Below are 21,099 nucleotides of genomic sequence, written 5' to 3'. Positions count from 1 at the left end.
TTTTTTTATGATTTTCCAAAAAATTACATTAAACTGTATGGGATTCTGTAATATTACAATATTTTATTATTAATAATTTGTGCAGTAAAACATTTTGGTAATCACAGACGAGAACATTAGACACAAACAATGTTTTAAGTTTGTTTTATTACATTTTTACATGTATATATTGAAGTAACTGGGATTTACGATTTCATTGAACGCACCATCAGTTCGCCTAACCGTAAAAAGCCACGTAGCTGCGGAATCATTTTTGAAGCACGGCTAGTGCGACTGACTCTCTCTGAAGGGGGTTCCCAGGTATTTTCAAAAGAATCTTGGGGAAAAAAAGTGACACATTTTGGGAAAAGTTTTGGAAGCTTGGGGCGGCCATAGCTGAGTGGAGCATATGTGTCGATGAAATGAAATTTGTCCCTGAAGACTCTTATCCCCTAATTGCACAGGTTCTCATTGGAAACAAGACCGCAAGGGCTTTCATGAACGACCTGTTAAAAGGAATTATCCTTATCCTTAAGCATTTTAACAACACAAATATGTTACGGGGAGCTCCCTGGCACAAAACAATTTCAGATGGGGTTTAGGGGACAATTACATGTTCTAACAAATATAGGGGTCCATGACATGAAAATGTTACTGGATAAAACAACATTAAGAAGCAAGCCTAAATGTGCAACTATTATAATTATTACTACACCTTAGATTTAGAAACAAGCCCATCAAACCGCAACCACCAATATTTACAAGCGGCTTTACAGAAAAAGAAGCCCAAATTCGCTTATAATAAGCAGACATGGCAACGCTGAGCACAGGGTCCTGTTCGCTACATACCTTTGTAAATACTGCACTGCGACCAATTCACGCTGCAGGTTGCAGATCCGGTTTAGAGCGGATACGGAAACGGGCTGTAAGCATGCACGTATAAGTACGTGCAAGTTACCGGATACAGTACGCGGGCTCTAGACCGGATCTAAACACTGAGCCGTTAATAGAAACCAGAAGTTCCACATTGTACTTCTTAAAGAAAGCCTGGAGACGCATTTAAACCATGTTTTCTAAAATACAAAAAAACAGTGACCTTGATCTGAAACAACCATTCTATGTGAATACAGTGGTTTTGTATATAACTTAAATACGGGCAACATCAGAAGCTTTTGTGATTACTTATTTTGCACGTCTGCAAGGACCTGGGATGTTTACGTCATAATTGTGCGACACTAAGAGTGACCATTAGAGTAACATAACTATGTGTTTTAATAGATTAACATACAGTTTATCATTTTAAAACATATCTGCTACTGGTTTATTTCTATGTATTGTATTCTTTACTTTTTTATACAATTTGTGTTCGCTGGATCTATTCCAATGTTACACCTATACATTTGCTTCAATCATATTTCAAGAGATATGGTTCTGTCTGGTCAAATATACCTTTCAAAGTTGAAGGCTTGACTAGATTTAAATAAGCCTGCTTAGATGTCTCAACACCTGACAGCAAGTTTGTGCAATTCTAGAGTTACTGCTAGGATACGAGATTGACTAGATCATCTCTTTATAGCATGGCAATAAAACCTCTTAAATATACATTCCCACTTCATGACTATATTGTTTTTGTGTGATTTTACTCAAAACATTCATTCATAGTGTGTCATGACCATTTCCAAGCATCAACGCATTTTGTTTTACTATGAGGCAATAGCACCAATACCAGGTTTTAGAAAGCAGGTCAACTAAAATGTCCATTCAGTTACAAGAGCATCAGTGAGATCGAACACTTCATGTTGAGTGATTAGGCCCAGTTCACATTTTGGTATATTTTAATTAATTCCAAAGGTGTTTGACAGGGTTAAGGTGAAGGCTTGTGCCGGCAGTCAAATCTTTCCTCAGTCTCAAACCTATCTTTATCATTTTGAAAGAGTAAACTACCTTCCCCAAACTGTTGCCACAAAATTGGTAGCATGCAATTGTCTAGAATGTCATGGGACCAGTGTCGGAGAATTAAGATTGGGATTCACTGGAAGAAAACTAATAAGAAAGGGTGTTCCATATTGTGTATTTTAAGTAAAGACAACCAAGTATTTTTGTGAACAACATCTTTTATTGTAGCAGTACAAACATTTACTTAGATTTCTGGCTCTGTGCCTGTGCCTTGAGCACCTTGACCACAATCTTCTGCTCCTCAATCAGGAAAGCACGCTTGATCCTGAAAGGACACAAAACACAGATTAAACCTCCTTGCAGTTGACATCCAGAACAAGTTACGACTACCAGTATATCGACTGAATGCATCTCTACCACTTATGCATCGACTTGAAATCAATCATTTAACGTCTTGCTTAGTCAGGATTCAAAGCAAATGGAGGGGGGGGGTCCTTCAATTCAACACACAGCAGTACTGTGTGAGGACATACTGTATGACTGGATACCTAATAATTGGATTATACTGCATGAGTTTTTTGAGAATGTGTTCAGATATTTTAATGCTGTCAAATGATTTCAGATGAACTACAAGAGAAATAGCCACCATTTCAAGTGCTGTTGAAATGGTGCGTGCGAAGGCATGCAAATGTCAACTTTCATCAGAAAAAAAACATCACCCAAAAATTGATTTATTTTCTATCAATTACACACCCCAGGAAACCTTGAATTCACGGAGATCTTTGTTTTTGTCGCATTCCTGAGCTAATAACTTGATGACCGGCGGACTCAATTGAGTCTCCTACCTAATCTCCTACTGACTGAACCAGTCATTAAATTATTGGCTCAAGAATGTGCCAAAAACTAACTTTCAATTCAAGGCTTCATGGGGTGTGTAATTGATAGAAAGTAAGTCATTTTTTTGGGGTGAACTACTCCTTTAAGACTCCTTCAAGTATGCAACCCAAATAATGTCATTGTGGGATGAAGTAAAAAAAAAGTTGCAAGCTGCAAGTGATAAATGTAAATGTTCCTCATACCTGTCGCGCACACACTTTGCGCACATGGAGCCACCGTAGGCCCTGCTGACGTGCTTCTTGGTCTTGGACAGCCTCATCAGAACCTGAGGTCTAACAGCCCGGATCTACAAGACACAAGCACATCCATGTTGAGAACAAGACAAGGTGGTGTAGTTCAGATTAGATAAAGAGATGATTGATAGTTGGTGATAGACAACATCAACCCTAATTGAATATGTGATGCACACAGAACAGCTCTCCTGCAGTTTACAAACACATGCACACAACATAATGCGGTGTGGGGATCAATGGGAAGCTGCATTTCTAGACAATATCATCCCTCAAATAAACGAGTCCACACACATGTCCAGATGGGTCGGAGAGCACCAGCAGCCAATTCTAGCATGACCGATGTTTAAGACTCAAATTGTACAGATCAATGTAATTGTACCCCTTTCCACTGCAAGTCTGAATGAACACTGTGCGGTCCTGCATCTGACGCATATTGAGAACATAAACTCACCATTTAAGCATACAGGTGTATCCTACTTTAACCTGCTACATTGTGAACAAATCTGTTGTAATGTTTCAGCAGACGTAGCAATTCTGCACCAACACATACGCATTTCTGAGAAACAAACGTTGACCAAGTATTTATTACTGTTGGGCAGAAGCAAGGGTTAATGCTTAGACGGGGGCACAAGTTGCAAGAACTGCAGCCAGAAGCATTATCATCCATGCTGATTTAGCAAGTGTGCAATCGCCAAAATCGATCGCTCGTCAATATTTCAAGATAATAATTTATAATATAATAGTGTTATAGATATAAAATATCGGAGACCGATTACATTTTCCTGAGACCCACTTGAATGACCCCCCGTGGGACTCCCTACATTGAAAACGGTTCAAACGTTACTGATCATGAGCTCTGTGTATCAAAACACTGGTTCATACCCAGCATCCTACTATACAACTATCAATGTTAGATCAATGCTAATGCTATCCAATATGACATGGAGCTTCCATCTACACAGACTGACAATTTGCTAAAGGCTCTGGTATTGATTTCCTCTTATGGTGGATTACTAATTAAAGTATACTGACCATCACAAGGTGATACACGTAGAACATAGATATTAGGGCTCAACATAGCAACGACAATCTCCCATCAAAAAAATATTTTGTGCCGGAGACCCATATACAATATTTGTGTTGTTAAAATGTCTCACAAATAATCCCAATTCTGGAAAATAGCCAATCAACAAGCTTACGTGTCACAGTGCGCGCTTTTAGATCAGCTATAATCAAACAGCCAATGTATATAGGGTCCAAGTGATTTTGATTCTAGATCAACTTCCTTTTGCTGGGGACACCCTGGAACCCCCTCAATGACGCATGGGGGACCCCGCTTTGTTAACCAGTTAATAAGAACAGTGATTCTCAAACTTTACAGGCCCGTGACCCCCCAAAATAATCATATTTGAACTAGGGACCCCAACCCGGTAAGCAGTCAATTTCATTTGCCTTGGTTCCACAAATTAATATTGTGAAAATAGCTGATCTACAAGCTCACAACGCCCCGCAAGGCAATATATATTTTCACAATTTTTGCATCTTCGTTATATTATTTGACAATTTGGGCAATGTTTGACCATTTTTATAGAATAGTTTGTTGATTACTTTTGATGCAGTAATGGTCTTTTCTTTCTTACTAAAAAGGTCTTAAGAGTTAAGAGAATTGTCATTTCACTCATCTGGGGACCCCCCCCAAAAAAAACTTCCCTGGGGGTCCCGACCCGCAGGTTGAGAACCACTGATTTAGAAGATAAAATGTCACGAATCTAAATTCAACAAGGTATTGTTATCAAATTAAATCACTTACACCACGCAGTCTCCCTGGGCAGATGCCACATCCTGACTTGGGAGCCTTGCCCACCTTCTTGGTGTACAGGTACACAATACGGTTGCCAGGTGTGCGGGACCTACAGGGAAACACATGGAGTCACATTGAGTCAAGGCAAGTAAAATGATGCTCAACGTTGTCATCATTTCAATTCATTCAGAGATAATAAAAAAATGTGTTGAGGCACTTACAGCCTGGTTTTGTTTGATGCGGTATTGTAGGACAACCTACGACGATAAGTCAGGCGTTGGACCATCTTGAACCTGATGAAAAAACAAACAAAAAACAAGGTTTGTAACAGTCGGATTCAGATACAACCAGTGGTGGAAAGTAACTAAGCACATGTATCAAGTACTGTACTAAAGTCCAATTTTGGTTGGACTTGTTTCCAATGTTTTTTTCTTGTGGCAGTATTTCTACATTGTAGTATTGACACTTTTACTTGGATAAAACATGCGAGTACTTCTTCCATCCCTGGATACAACTGCATACCGTGATGCTGCCGGTGTAAATAGCTAATTGTTAGCAAGCTAGTTTGTTAGCCAATAGCCCTATTCCCTATGAAGAGACACTGACAACGGAAACATGGTTGAATGTCATTATTTCACACGACTTTAGTATACGTAGTTATAAGTGTATTCGTTATTTAGTTTGTTGTTTAAACACTACGTGTTAATGGTTAATGTATCGCCGCGGACGGGTGCCACTGTATCGGGGGGACCGAGAAGCACAACTTAAACTTTTATCACTTTAGAAGCCAAACTATCCTGTAATATTCACATCAGCACATGCAACGTGTAGTGTTATTCCGTACTATGCCTGTGGAATTGTTTTATTTTCAACCAAAACGATGGATTACGATGGATTTGTGTGCAAGATTTTATGGAGTAAAACGGTGGACGCCATACCTGTTGTCACCGTTACCGGAAGAGGAAGGACGAGTGGTTGGTGTGTCAAAGTTGAAGTCTCCCCCCGTCGGTATTTTGGCACTCTGTCCCCTGCCGTTCTTAATGTGGTATTGCATGCACAAAGGTGACGTTTGAACTGTATGTTTTTCCGGATGTTTTGTGCACAGTGGTGGGAAAAGTACTCAAATGTTTTACTCAAGTATACAAAAACATATCAATACTGCGATGTAGACCGCTGGACTTGTAGTTGTGTGAGTATTGTATTTCTTTGACTCTTTCTGTAGGCCTACATGTGTTTTAAGATGGATATTGGCAATCTAATTTCCCTCTCAGGGATAATGAAGGTTAATGTTACTTCACTAAGTTTGTTTATATTTATCTATTTTACTTTTACTTTTTTTTATAAATCTAGTCATATGTTATGAAGACCCTGACACTCCAAGTCAATATGTGTGTGTGACATAAAAATTCAGTTTCCAAAGCCTATAAATTAATAACACACTTGTAAAATACAGTAGTGGACACAATCCCAAGGAAACATAACATTAGTCATGTTCTTAAACTTTTTGTATTCTTTATTCTTATTCCATGGTAAGAATACCAGGCATAAATCTGTTGCTTAAAAAAACTATATTTTATGAAATATTTGTGAATTTTGCAAGTAGATAGACAGAACATTAGGTGGCAGTAGAATATCGCTTGTTTACAGTCCCATAACTGTCAAAATTGTAAAAACTGTAAACATAACCTTGATAGCTTTCTATTTGTCAACTATAATGTTTAAAGTGACGTTTATGAATAAATCTGTGTGGTTGCTTCAGCAGCTGTTTATTACCAGATCAAAAAGTTACAGTTACAGTGTTTTTGTTTAGGTATTGCTTTATGTTTCTTTTACTATGCTGTATTTTTATTAGGTTATGTTATTGTGATTGTAAAGCACTTTGGGTCAACTTCTGTTGTTTTTAAATGTGCTATATAAATAAAGGTGACTTAACTTGAGTTAGTATAGTTGTTAGCATACATTTTTGTAATGCTATTCTATTGAATGACGTAGAATTATGGGTTTTTTTTCTTCCCTTTTTACAATGTAGTTTATGACATACTGTATGATGTTTGTATTGTTTTATTTGTTTATTTTAATGTATGTAATTTTCCTCTTCTACCCCAGATTTGAACCTGGTTTCCTGGGGAACTGCTGAAATCTTTACCATTGAGCTAATAGAACCTGCGCCTGCTTGCTCCGGGGATCAATTTAATCTTGACCATCAGGTCAAAATTCGTGTCAGATGATCCTGTATCTAGGTGAGACATGACCTTTGACATAATCTAAATGTCTCAATAGAAGAGCAGGGAGACGAAATACAACCACCCCAATTGTATAAGTTATATTGTATTAACATACTCTACCATACAGATTGGACAACATTTAATTTTATTCCACCGCTTTAATGACAGTAGGATGACTTTTTATTTATTTTTTAATTCAGATTTTTTTAAAGGCTTTTTCTGCCTTATAGATAGGAAAGTATTCTGACAGGAAATGGGGAGAGAGATGGGGGGGGTGACACACAGCAAAGGCCGTCGGGATCGGGAGTTGAACCCGTGACACGCTGTCAAGCTGGATTACCAGCATATGTGGTACAGTATGTGCCTGGGCCAGCGGGCGCCCCAGGATGACTTTTTTCATCTTTTAGATGACATAGTCAGATTATAATATGACATAGAAGAGTTAGTAGTTTGACATTTTCTTCCATCTTTTGATGACATAGCATATTATGACATGTTTTCCATTTGAATGACAAAGTACTGTGATATTTTCTTTCTTTTTATTTTTACGATATAGCATGACCTTTTCATGCTTCGTTGTAATATTTTACTGTGATATTTTATAACTAGAAAAAGTGCTCCTCGGAGCACAGGTCTCCACCAGGTCAGGTAGGTTAGTGTGGGCCAACAACGTTCGGAATTCATTCATTATAGAGGTGTGTGGAATCTGTAGAAGTTGACGGTTTAATGTTGATAAAGTTATTGCACACAATACGTTGATTTGTGGGAGTGTAGAATATAGTTTTGTGCTTGAGTTACTGTTCATGATTTGAGGCATTTTGTTCAAAACGAGCCACTCCTGCAAACTTTAGATGCCAATTTAAGCCAATCAGGATGCAATATGAATAATGGGACAGATCTGTGTTGATCACATTATAGAGATCCTGTGTACAGATTTGCGTGATGTTTGGAGAAAATAAAAAAAAATAATGTTTTGCAAAAATTGGCCTCCTGGTGGCACTATAAAAGGCCAATGTGAAAAATGTTTTTACTTGGCCTCTAGGGAGTGTGCAACTGTGCATGCAAAGTTTCACGCAGATCGGTCTAGTTATAGGTACAAACGCGAATCGGCTTGTTATAGCGCCACCATGAGGCTGATTTGAAAAACGTAGGGTGGCATTTCTTTCTCGGCCTAGTGGGAATGTGTGTGCAAAGTTTCACAGCAATCGCACGCTGCGTTCATGATTTGAGGCATTTTGTTCAAAACGGCAGATGTGAAAAATGTGAGGTTCTACTCTGGCCTCCAGGGAGTAAGTGTGCACAGTTTCACGTTCGATCGGGCCAACGGTGCCGGAGATTAGCTGTTCACAGATCGGCGGACACACACAGATAGACACACGGACGGACAGACAGGGGGCAAAACATAGTCTCGGCCACACCTTCGGCCAGGCGGAGACAATAACATTAATACTAACAATAATAATATATTATTATTAATAATTATTATTATAATGATCATTATTTGTATGACTTATTCATTGTTTGACGACATGTATTGTATTTTTTTCCCTTTCTTTGATGACATAGTAGACAGACCTTTTTGACAACTCACTGTAGCAAGGTGCCTTTTTGATGATATACTGTAGCATAGAATTACGTTTTGTAAATGGTTTGGTGACATTTGTACTATGACGTCTTTTTAGATTTTCTTGATATATACCATACATACACAGTGTATGTTGTTTACATACACACTGGCACAGGTTTTTTGCTTTAAGAATATATTTAGCTCAACAGAAGCAGTTAATATATATTTGAGGTATATTTATTACTTGGTTTGACGTACTCTTTTAGCACCATTAGATAGCACAGCAGCAGATCATAAATGAGAATGAGAGGACACAGAGAGGACAGAGGACACAGCCAGCCAGCCATTAATATTCTTGTTACGTTCAACACAAAAATATTCATTCCAGATTAATGGCCTGCCAGTAAATCCATCCTCTGCAGCCCAGCCACTATGCCCCGGCCTCAGATCAAAATGCCCCATCACACATCACAGAAGTGCTGTCACAGACGTTTACCACTGACATTTGCCAAGCTCATCCAACAGATGGTGAGCTTGGCATTATTTTTAAGGGGTAGTAGTGTGTGTGTGTGTGTGTGTGTGTGTGTGTGTGTGTGTGTGTGTGTGTGTGTGTGTGTGTGTGTGTGTGTGTGTGTGTGTGTGTGTGTGTGTGTGTGTGTGTGTGTGTGTGTGTGTGTGTGTGTGTGTGTGTGTGTGTGTGTGTGTGCAATGGTGGAAAGTAACTAAGTTCATTTACTCAAGTACTGTACTTAAGTACACTTTTGAGGTATTTGTACTTTACTTGAGTATTTCCAATTTCTACTCCACTACATCTCAGAGGCAAATATTGTACTTTTACTCCACTACAATTATTTCAAAACTTTAGTTACTAGTTACTTTGTAGATTTGGATTATTATTACAAAACATGCATTAACCACTTCAGCCCTATATACATTTCGGCCATTTGAAAATAGCCGATCTACAAGCTCACAATGCGTCGCAATGCGACGCATTGTGAGCTTGTAGATCGGCTATTTTCAAACGATTTCTATACATTTGAAATGGGATATTCTGTATAATGAGTACTTTTTACTTTTGGTACTTTAAGTACATTTTGATGCCAATACTTTTATACTTTTACTCAAACACATTTTGAATTCCGGACTTTTACTTGTAACAAAGTATTTCTATATTGCAGTATTGATACTTTTACTTAAGTAAAAAAAAAATAGTATTTTTTCCACCACTGAGTGTGTGTGCCACATGCAAAGCTCAGTGAATGGTAACATAATACAGTACAGTAGTTCCCAACCTTTTCTGGATCCAGAGCCGTATAAGAAAGTTATGACACCAGCGTTGACTCCCATTGGAATGCGGAAGTGCTCTGTCTATCTCAATGAGATAGTTCCAATGTTTGGAACTATAGGCCATAGTGGCCCGCTTTGCGGTGAGATCAAAGCGTGACGCCACTCTCTCTTCTACACTCTGTCTGGATCAAAGTGTTTGCGGCCCACCCACGTGTTTAAGGTCAGATGGGTGGGCATTTTCAGAACGTGTTTATTTTAACCCATTAAGACCTGAGGCCGAGTCTACTAAATGTCAGTTGACTGTTTTAAAAAAAGAACGTATGTTTCTACATCAGTGGTTCTCAAACTTTTTCATGTCAAGGACCCCAAAATGTATATCTCTGCTGTCCGGCTAACTCCAGAATGTTCTTTTTTCAGGAAATGACAAAAACTAAAAAAAGTGGAGTTAGGAGGTTTTGTTCATCATTGACAAGAACAGCTGAATGGACCTCCAAGCTCACAATGAGGTTTGAGGTCAAAAGGGGGTGGAGCCTGGAGTCAGCTAAACCAGCTAACTCCACCCCCCTTTGGTGAACTTAGCTGGTTTAGCAGAAAGTTTGAGGATCCAATGGAGTTAGCTGCTTTTGTCAGAAGCACTTTTTAATACTTTTCATTGGTTCAAGATTTTTTTTTATCAACACACAGACGTAAAGGGTGTTCAATGGCCCTGATTTATGGAAAAAAATGAAACGGAAAAATTGAGTTAGCTGGTCTCTGCTGGACAGCAACGATTATGTATTTGGCCGCGGACCCCCATCTCAAAATATTTTGTTCCAGGGACCCCCAGAAGCAAAGATTTGAGTTACAAATGTTGGCTTTAAAAAAGTATATATTCAAAGATTTGCACACATTTTCACGATTTCTCAAAAATAGCAGATCTACAAGCTATGAGCTTGTATAACTGCTATTTTTGAATGTGCTTTTTAGGTCAAAATGAAACGGAAAAATTGAGTTAGCTGGTCTCTGCTGGACAGCAACGATTATGTATTTGGCCGCGGACCCCCATCTCAAAATATTTTGTTCCAGGGACCCCCAGAAGCAAAGATTTGAGTTACAAATGTTGGCTTTAAAAAAGTATATATTCAAAGATTTGCACACATTTTCACGATTTCTCAAAAATAGCAGATCTACAAGCTATGAGCTTGTATAACTGCTATTTTTGAATGTGCTTTTTAGGTCAAATCTAAAAATGACACATAATGCAATTTTATTCTGGCTTGAATCAGTGGAACAATACTTAAATGTTCTGCTATCACAATGAAAACTCATTACAGTGAAATGTTTCTAAAACATAATTTCTTTTAACATTTGAATGTCATATTATCATCAGATACTGTATTTACGCCCTCTAGAGGTTTAAACACACAATGCGCTGTCGGTAAACTGTGAGAGATTTGATTATATCCAGATGTGGCGGCCAAGGCCTGGGATTAACCCTTATTCCACTGGTAAGGCTAAAGCTCAAACACTGAGCTCATTTAATACCCCTACCAGTGATGGAAAGAAAGTACATTTACTCAAGTACCGTAGCCTACTTACATTTACGTGCAATTCTGAGGTGCTTTTACTTTACTTGAGTATGTCCAGTTTTCAATATTTTATACTTCTACTTCTCTGAGGCAAAGATTATACTTTTTTACTGCCCTACAATTATATGAAAGCGTACTTTGCAGATTTAGATTATTAAACATTATTATATACTTCAGCTATTCAAAAACAGCTGACCAAAAAAGCTCACAACATGCCGCATTTGAATAGCTGAAGTATATTTGAAGTACATTTTAGATCTGCTATTTTTGAAAGATTTTGACACATTTTGAAAATAATGACTGCTTTTACTTTTGGTACTGTACTATTTTTGCCAATAGTTTTGTACTTTTACTCAACTATAGTTTTGAATACAGGACTTTTACTTGTAACAGAGTATTTCTACATGTGGTATTGCTTTTACTTAGGTAAATAATCGGAGCACTTCTTCCGCCACTGTTTAATACAAACAATCACAAAAACATACACGTCATGAACGGGAGGGATACTGAGAGACATTCACACATACACCGAACAACATAAATACTGTACACATGCATGCACAGATGCGCGCACGCATGCACGCATGCACGCGCACGCGCGCACGCACACGCGCACGCACACACACACACACGCACACGCACACGCTTACGCGCACACGCACACACAGACACACTAGTCCAAACAGATACAAGCATCTGCAGGCAGTATGATTGAATTTCATCAAATTCAATTATGCAGAAATAAAAAAAATCGAAAGCAAAGACTGAATTGAATATTCCATTTATAGGAGACTTCATCCAAGAGAATATAGGATATAGCAGAATCAATTCTGTGTAGATTATCTGAATAAATTATGTAGATTCGTTTTTTAAAAGAACTGGAGTGGAGTGGACAGGTTATCACATAACTACAGCTTTTAAGCATGTTAGCACTTTATAAGCACTTTAACCACTTAAATCCTATTTGGTTGACCGGAATCCCTCAGACCTCTATTCTAGAGAATTTTCTGTTTTCACCGTACACTAAATCTCTTCGCTGGAAATAGCCTATCGACAAGCTCACAATGTATCGCGCAACGTGACACATTGTGAGCTTGTGGATCTGCTATTTTCAGAAAAAGTTTTGCCCAGAATACGGATGCCGGGGGTATCAGCACTTTTAAGCACTGGTTAAGCACTTTTAAGCACATAACTACAACTTCACACTCCCTCACCCCACACACACACACACACACGTGCGTGTGCGTGTGCGTGTGTGTGTGTGTGCTACTTTGTCGTATACGAGGTACGACGGCGTCCGACCTACAATATCACGAGGGAGTACAAATTAAGCATCAGTCCTTGTCAGAAATGGACTGTCACCTTAAGTGCACTTGCTTATGCAAGCCTCGCCATCCCCCCTCTCTCTTCACATCTCCTTGGTCCTGTCATTTAATCTGCCCAGATTTAGACCTGCTGCTTCTGTTTAATAAATCCCACCGTGATTAAAATAGGCTTACAGCTTCTACTTTCGCCTTAATATATATATATATATATATATATATATATATATATATATATATATATATATATATATATATATATATATATATATATATATATATATATATATATATATTTATGTCGCACATTTTATTCGTCAGGATTCAAAATAAAAAAACAAATACCTTAGGCAATTTATATTATATTATATAAATGTATTTAGCCAGTTCAGGTTTATTCCTTGAACTCACTCTGTCTCATGCAATCCCCTCCCTTGTACACGTTCACGTACGCGGTACGTGTACATCGTACACGTACACGTACACGTACAAACAAAAACACGTATAGACCAATTATTTGTTTACCAACATGGAGACTGGATGCACAGGTGATTGTTTCATGCAATCAATTCTCAACCTGTTGTTTTGGGGTGCGCTGGTTTCAGCGCACCCCAACCCCCTCTTGTGTGTTGGCTAGTGAGGCGCGTCCTTGCGAGACCTGACCTGAGTATGACGCTTGCAACCAGTGTGACGCCTATTGGTGAACCAATAGGATCCGGCGGAAATTTTCTCCGGAGACTTTGAACCCGCCCCTCTAGATGTCTGAGTCTGATATCATGATATCAGACTCGCTAGGGCAGCCTAATCCAGACTTGGCTAAGAACGCTGCATGGAATCTAGAACAGATTACACGCTCAATATTACTTATCTATCCAGGTCAGGACCATTGGCTCCCTTGCTGACCTGTTGATCTCTGTTGACACAAATACAGTTCAGCTGTTAATGCAACATATTTGGTTCCATATTTTTGCATTTGGTGCATTCATGATAGATATTTGACTGGTCTCTCCACAAAAAGTACAAACATTGTCACACACACTGTGTGTTGTTATCCTACTACTCTTCTACGTTTTGTAGGCCAAGGCTTTTGAAGGCTCTTGCCTTCTTTAACCCTTTAAGACCGGGAGAAGCATCTGTGTAATTTTTAGTTTTTTTAGGTTTGACCTAAAAAGCATTATTTTACACTTTGGTGCAGTGCTATGATCTTGTAGATCTGCTATTTTTGAGAAATCGTGAAGATTTGTGCAAATCTTTGAATATATATATATTTTTTAAAGCAAACATTTGTAACTCAAATCTTTGCTTCTGGGTAGTGATGAGCGGGTCGGGTTTTTTCATGACTCGGCCCGCCCCGCCCCGCGACGGAACCCAACCCGCCTCAACCCGCCCCGCGAACCCACATATAAATCTATGGCTCAACCCGCCCTGCGACCCGCGATTTTTTTTTTATTCTGTAAAATCATGGTTAGAAAATAATCCCCAAGTGTATTCAAACTGTTTTATTGTTATTATTCTTATTCTTATTAGGAATAAAGACAAAACAAGAGCATGTGATCATTTTTTTTTTTTTTGCGTGTGAGAGTGGCTGACCCGCTGACCCACAGCCCGCATAATTGCCTCTGAAATTCTGACTCGACCCACCCGCGCCGCGAGTTGACCCGCGGGTCCCGCGGGTTACGGGTCGACCCGCTCATCACTACTTCTGGGGGTCCCTGGAACAAAATATTTTGAGATGGGGGTCCATGGCCAAATACATATCATTTTGGGGGTCCTTGACATGAAAAAGATTGAGAACCGCTGACATAGTAATATACGTTTTTTTTAAAAACAGTTTTAGAAGACATTTTGTAGAATCGGCCTCAGGTGTCAGCATCATTTCCCTTCATACCCAAAAAACATCATGCCTGTAGTAGCAGCTCAGCCCATCCGGGGCGCTGTTGACACGGGGGATTCTAATACATCATCTATCCTGTACCATCCTGCCCTCTCTCGTCACGTCTCAATGGCAGACAACAGCCAGTGGTGGAAAAAGTACTCAGATTCTTTACTTAAGTAAAAGTACCAATACTGCAATACAGAAATACTCTGTTACAAGTAAAAGTCCAGAATTCAAAATTTACTTGAGTAAAAGTACGAAAGTGTTGGTACAAAAATGTACTTAAAGTACCAAAAGTAAAAGTACTAAAATGTTTGAAAATAGCCTATGTATAAAATAAGGCTAAAGTGGTAAATGTAGGTTTTATAATGTGATAATTTATACCTACAAAGTAACTAATAACTAAAGTTTTCTAATAATTGTAGTGGAGTAAAAGTACAATATTTGCCTCTGAGATGTAGTGGAGTAGAAGTAAAAGTATAGACAATTGGAAATACTCCAGTAAAGTAAAAGTACCTCAAAATTGTACTTAAGTACAGTACTTGAGTAAATGTACTTAGTTACTTTACACCACTGACAACAGCCGGTGAAAATGTTCATGTTCTCCCTGTTGGAAATATTCACAAGAAATTGTATTTGGGGTAAATCATGTTTCCATGTCACCACTTGGTCGTTGTTGCTTGATTTATTTGTGTCCAGATCACGGACAAGACATTGAAGCATGACGTTTTGATCACAATATTCATACTCCATAGGTCAAAAGGACATGCCACACATGTTGTTGTCCTCCTCCGCCTTTTAGCATACAGGCCTAATGTAATGTGAAATGAGCGACAGGGTGAGCAAATCAATAAGACACCGTTGACCGCTTTGTCCTTCCCCAGTGAGTGAGTAGTTGAAAGGTCATGACAATTGAAGGTTGATTGGATTTTTTTTTTTTTTACTTTGGCTAAGCTCACGACATGTCACCCGGGCATTAAAATCTATTTCTAGAGAAGTATGATTTTTATGTGATTATCAGTGGTGTAAAGTAACTAAGTGCATTTACTCAGGTACAATTTTGAGGTAGTCTTACTTTACTGGAGTATTTCCAATTGTCTATATTTTTACTTTTGCTCCACTACATCTCAGAGGCAAATATTGTACTTTTACTCCTCTACATTATTGAAAAATGTAGTTACTAGTTACTCTGCAGATATCAATTATTATATTATAAAACATACATTAACCACTTTAGCCCTATTTTATACCTAGGCTATTTGAAAATAGCCGATCTACAAGCTCACAACGCGTCGCATCGCGGCGCGTTGTGAGCATGTAGATCTGCTATTATATATTCCGGACTTTTACTTATAACAGAGTACTGCTACTTTGCAGTATTGATACTTTTACTTAAGTAAAACATTTGAGTACTTTTTCCACCACTGGTGATTACACAACACAACAGTGACTTATTACATGCAGATAAATGTGTCAAATTGACTTGTAGAATTCTGTTCAGGCTCATTCAGCAACAATTGCTACCAGACTCAGTGTGTAATCGGTGTGATGGACATCTTCTCTATTTAGTCATCTATCATCCATTTACGAAAAGCACGTTATTCCTAGAACCAGTACACAGTGTGTTCATAGTGTCCTGAGCAAAACAAAATGTTGTTAAACCAGGAGACTTGGGGTTAACATTTAGTCAAAATATACACATATACCCAATAAATAGTTTCTTGTGCTTGTTGCACAGTGACTTAAGCCAGTGGTTTTCAACCTTTTTTGCGTCAAGGACCCCCAAATTGACACATATTAGCCCAGGGACCCCCATTTGAAAAGATATGCCAGGGACTCAACCATTTTGATTTCTTGGGGGTCCCAATCTACACAGTAGTATCATCATCAGTGTTCATTTAACTCTGAGAGTGTACAAAATGGAACCAAATGGACCCGTTAATTTGGCTGGGGACCCCCTGGAACCCCCTCAAGGACCACTGGTGGTCCCCTGTACACTGGTTGAAAACCACTGACTTAAGCAGCAAGCACTTAAAAGTACTTATCTTTTCACTTAAGTAAAAGTATCAATACTGCAATGTAGAAACACTCTGTTACAAGTCCGGTAATAAAAATGTACTTGAGTAAAAGTACAAAAGTAATGGCATCAAAATGTACTTAAAGTACCAAAAGTAAATACTCCTTATGCAGATTGTCCTGTTTCACAAGGTATCGTATGTATAAAATGTATTCAAATCTTTTGAAAATAGCAGATCTACAAGCTTCTACAAGTTTAAATACGGCTGAAGTCGTACGTTTTGGAATAATAATTCAAATCTATAAAGTAACCAGAAGCTAAAGTTTTCAAATAATTGTAGTGGAGTAAATATTGGAGCAATATTTGGCTCTGAGATTTAGTGGAGTAGAAGTAAAAGTATTGACAATTGGAAATGCTCCAGTAAAGTGAAAATTTCTCAAAAGTGTACTTAAAGTACAGTACTTGAATAAATGGATGGGGTCACGCAGCAAAAATAGCCCATCCACAAACTTTTTGAACATTTTAATGAATAATGTAGTCCCCACTTGGGGTATTTATTGTCACTGTACATTTGCACAATTTTGTCCTCTGCATTTAACAACCTAATTATCAGGAGCAGCACCTGCTATTAATACAATGCCCAGGGAGCCATTAAGGGTTAAATGTCTTGCTCAGGGACAATTCAACACATGGAGTGGGTGGTCCAGGGGGCGAACCGGGGGCCTTCTGATTCCCAGATGGCCTCTCTAGCCTCCACTCAGCCCTGGCTGTTAATCCAATCAGAACTATGTTTTCACATTTTAACCTACAGTATAAAGACATGCCCGAAATAGGGACGCCAGGGTTACTGTGGTTGAAATTTACGACTTGTTGTAAGAAGGCAAACATTGTGACAGCAGGCCACCTAGGTAATCAGTGTATTCATGCTATGACACCAGATGTTGTTTTCTATCAGATGGACAGCAGATGTAAGATTCAAGCTATACACTTTGTTTGTTTTTTTGTTTGTTTTTTCACATCCCATATGCATGTATATGAGAGTCAAATTCTTGGGTTTTGGACCCAAAACATAATAGCAATAATAAAAAAACGAATTAACTAAACTAAATTAACTAAATAATAGCACACCATAGGTGCTGTGTGCATGTGTCCTACTTCTAAATGTTATGTACAGTATATTTGCGGTATATGTTTACACTTGCAGTACACACACACACACACACACACACACGTGTGTGTGTGTGTGTGTGTGTGTGTGTGTGTGTGTGTGTGTGTGTGTGTGTGTGTGTGTGTGTGTGTGTGTGTGTGTGTGTGTGTGTGTGTGTGTGTGTGTGTGTGTGTGTGTGTGTGTGTGTGTGTGTGTGTGTGTGTGTTATGTAACTATAATAAAGTTTCAATTAATGTATCATTGTGCAATGAGACCCGTGCAGAACTTGAATTGTGGTGGAACTAAGAATAACCTATGAATATTTATAAATAATTCAAATGACATAATTACCATGTCCCATAAAAGTGGGACCATACATGTGTGTATGACACTTGACTGACAGCCCAATATCACTATTACTTTTCCAGTTGATCATAATTCATCCATATGCCATAGTTTACGTGCACCATGACTGACGCTCATCTGTGACTGCATCTAATCAGCTCCAGTACTTAGTGATGAGACCTGTGTGCCTGAGGATTATCACTCTGTTAATCCCGTCAGAGGTATCGCTACAATTAATTCTGCCCTAAATGATCTCTTCCACATCAACACCACATTTTGTGTTTTTTGGGATTACGGTTTAATATCAGGCAAATAAGCAATCACCTAAGACACAGCCTGTGTGTCATACATGGTTTCACAGATTATAATATAATCACAGTTCCCAATGGGAATCTCATTGGTGTTGCTGTCTTAAAAAAAAAAAGAGTATTAATATTACTGGCAGATGTGTGGTGGAAGAGGGAGTTACAGTTACCAGTTAGTTACTGCTACTATTGTAGACTTCCAAAACATAACCTGACCATGCAGTGTTTCACATATCCAGAGCACCAAAAGTTTCTGCAGTAATAGTTTTTTGAACTCTAATAAAAGTTCAAGTGAATCCTAACAGTTCACAGATGAGGGATCATTACATGTTACCTAGCCCAGTGGTTCTCAACCTGTGGGTCAGGACATCTCCCCACATGATTTTGGGGGGGTCCCCAGTTGACAGTGAAGTGACAATTTAAGGACTTAATAATAAAATAATATAATCAAAAGTAACTATACTATACAACAAACTATACTATAAAAACTGGTCAAACATTGGCCAAATTGTCAAATAATATAAGAAAATAGCCTATCTACAAGCTTGCACAGCTGCTATTTTTACAATATTTATCTGTGGAACCGAGTCAAACTAAATGCAATGCCTCAACTCCTACAATTCCAAGTGCTTGTCAGGGTGGGGGGTCCCCAGTTCAAATATTATTATTTTGGGGGGCCTGAAAAGGTTGAGAAGAACCACTGACTTAGCCCATGTGTGAATTTAGTGTTTTGGCAAAACCTTTTCTGTACCAAAAACAACGCGCTTTGGCCATCACCAACCAACCAACCTAGCCCCATCTGTTGAGCACTGACTCCCCCCGCCCCCTCACCCCCACCCCCGTTGCCCAATTGCTGACAAATCCACACAAGCATGCGGGGAAACAAAGGCTTGGATTTAGTTGTTGGGCCAAAGCGAGCGTGGGGGACAGGTGGGGAGGGGTGGTGTTTGGTGGTGTGTGTGTGTGTGTGTGGTGGGGGTCAGGGATCATTCTGTTGTTTTGTCAGAATGCAGATTTCAGACAAATCAAAACAACTGCCTCTAACACCCCCCACCCCCCACACTACTGCCGACAGCCCCACTCACCCTCCCTGCCACAGCCAGTGTTGCCAGATTCTGTGAGAGAAACGAGCAACCAGGTCTAGGAAAACCAGCCCAAAAAGAAGCGACTATGGGCCACATGAGCACTTTAACATATACATCAGCTATTTGAAAATAGCAGATCTACAAGCTCACAACGCGTCGCATCGCGACGCGTTGTGAGCGCGTAGATCTGCTATTTTCAAATAAAATCTTGCAGGCAAATTATAATAAGCAGATCTGGCAACCCTGGCTACTAGCCCACATGACGGCTGACTAGTCATCACTTTTATGCTGGAAATGCAGCCAGATCATGAGCGGCCATGTGGAGGAGAGGCGTTGTGGGGCTGGGTGGGGGCGGGGATGGGGGGCGGACCAGGGGACCATTGTAGAAAAAGAGCTGACATCCTACTGTAGATGGGATCTCATTTGATAAAGTGTCACATCTAAACTGAAAGGACACTCACACAGTCTTTTTTCAGGACATTAGCAAAGCTATTTTGCATTACAACAGCCCTTTTGTGCAAGTCTCTCCACTCAATATTCAAAGTGAGATTTTTTTGGGATTTATACCGTTAAGTGTGCTGTAAATGAGGCTAGGTGAGTTGCACAATTAAGGCCAAAAACAGCCAAACAGCGCTTGGCACGAACATCACACGGTGTACCCTGCTTCAGAGCTGCAAACTCCTCCATCCCCTCATTTAACGGCTGACCTTAAAATACAATTGAGCATTGTTTAACTCCTTGAACACTGCCCCCCTCGCCCCCACCCCTCCTTTCTCTGTAAATATACCTCATAATGCTACTGAGTAGTGTATTGTATTGTATTGTATTGTATTGGATGTTATTGATTAATTGAGTACAATGGAAACAAGTGCCCTGGGGCTTTTTGTGTCATCCGTATAGCATAACCTTTGACTTTACTACTAAAGTACTCAATCAATCCATCAAGTCAAAATAAAATACTGTAACATTCTAAGTTATATTAATACTTTATGTTGATGGGTCAGTGATAAAAACACAAAACTAAATGTTCTTCCAACAGCTGATCAATCATGTTATATAATGTTATTTTGTGTGTGTGTGTGTGTGTGTGTGTGTGTGTGTGTGTGTGTGTGTGTGTGTGTGTGTGTGTGTGTGTGTGTGTGTGTGTGTGTGTGTGTGTGTGTGTGTGTGTGTGTGTGTTGGGGGGGGGGGTATCCCAAGGGGGCAATTATGAGACCAATGCATTACAGCAATTAATCTCAGAAGCACTTTAAGAATAAATGAGATGTCCTCTCTCTCTGGTTAATAATGTGTTGGACATTTTCAACCACTGTTGATATAGAGAGACCCAAGACAACGTTGTAGGTCCTGTGAGATTGATACAGCTTTAAATGATACAGTATCACACATACAAGGAAGGGGGAATTGTTTCCTGGTTCGGTCAGGACCTTCTGGACTTCCACCTGTGTTTGACAAGTGTGCTGAAATAGGCTGTAGGACAAAAGTGTGTGAGGCTGTGTTTGTGTGTGTGTGTGTGTGTGTGTGTGTGTGTGCGTGCGTGTGCGTGTAC

The 21,099-nt window shown here is 39.2% G+C and overlaps 2 protein-coding genes across 2 annotated transcripts in view; both read right to left on the bottom strand.

The window, feature by feature from the left end:
• LOC311034328 (uncharacterized protein) overlaps positions 1-21,099 on the bottom strand; it is a 492,900-nt gene that overhangs the window by 54,522 nt on the left and 417,279 nt on the right. The window lies entirely within an intron of this gene.
• Positions 2,076-5,772, bottom strand: rpl34 (ribosomal protein L34). The gene is made up of 5 exons (XM_084043497.1): positions 5,745-5,772; positions 5,028-5,099; positions 4,816-4,915; positions 2,955-3,058; positions 2,076-2,200 (listed from the first exon to the last, which is right to left on the bottom strand). The coding sequence occupies exons 2-5, from the start codon at positions 5,090-5,092 to the stop codon at positions 2,116-2,118; spliced, it is 354 nt and encodes a 117-aa protein (XP_083899623.1). The 5' UTR covers positions 5,093-5,099; positions 5,745-5,772; the 3' UTR covers positions 2,076-2,115.

Source organism: Gymnoscopelus microlampas (assembly GCF_963454915.1).
Source record: "Gymnoscopelus microlampas genome assembly, chromosome: 19".
NCBI classification, from domain to species: Eukaryota; Metazoa; Chordata; class Actinopteri; order Myctophiformes; family Myctophidae; genus Gymnoscopelus; species Gymnoscopelus microlampas.
This window is presented reverse-complemented; position numbering and strand designations above follow the sequence as displayed.

What these genes read in the sequence shown, in the direction of transcription:
- rpl34 (XM_084043497.1), bottom strand. Translation starts at nt 5,092, where the DNA reads ATGGTCCAACGCCTGACTTATCGTCGTAGGTTGTCCTACAATACCGCA. An exon ending in GCCCAGGGAGACTGCGTGGT is followed by an intron (nt 3,059 to 4,815) that starts GTAAGTGATTTA and finishes TGTGTCTTGTAG; the next exon opens with ATCCGGGCTGTTAGACCTCA. An exon ending in GCAAAGTGTGTGCGCGACAG is followed by an intron (nt 2,201 to 2,954) that starts GTATGAGGAACA and finishes GTGTCCTTTCAG; the next exon opens with GATCAAGCGTGCTTTCCTGA.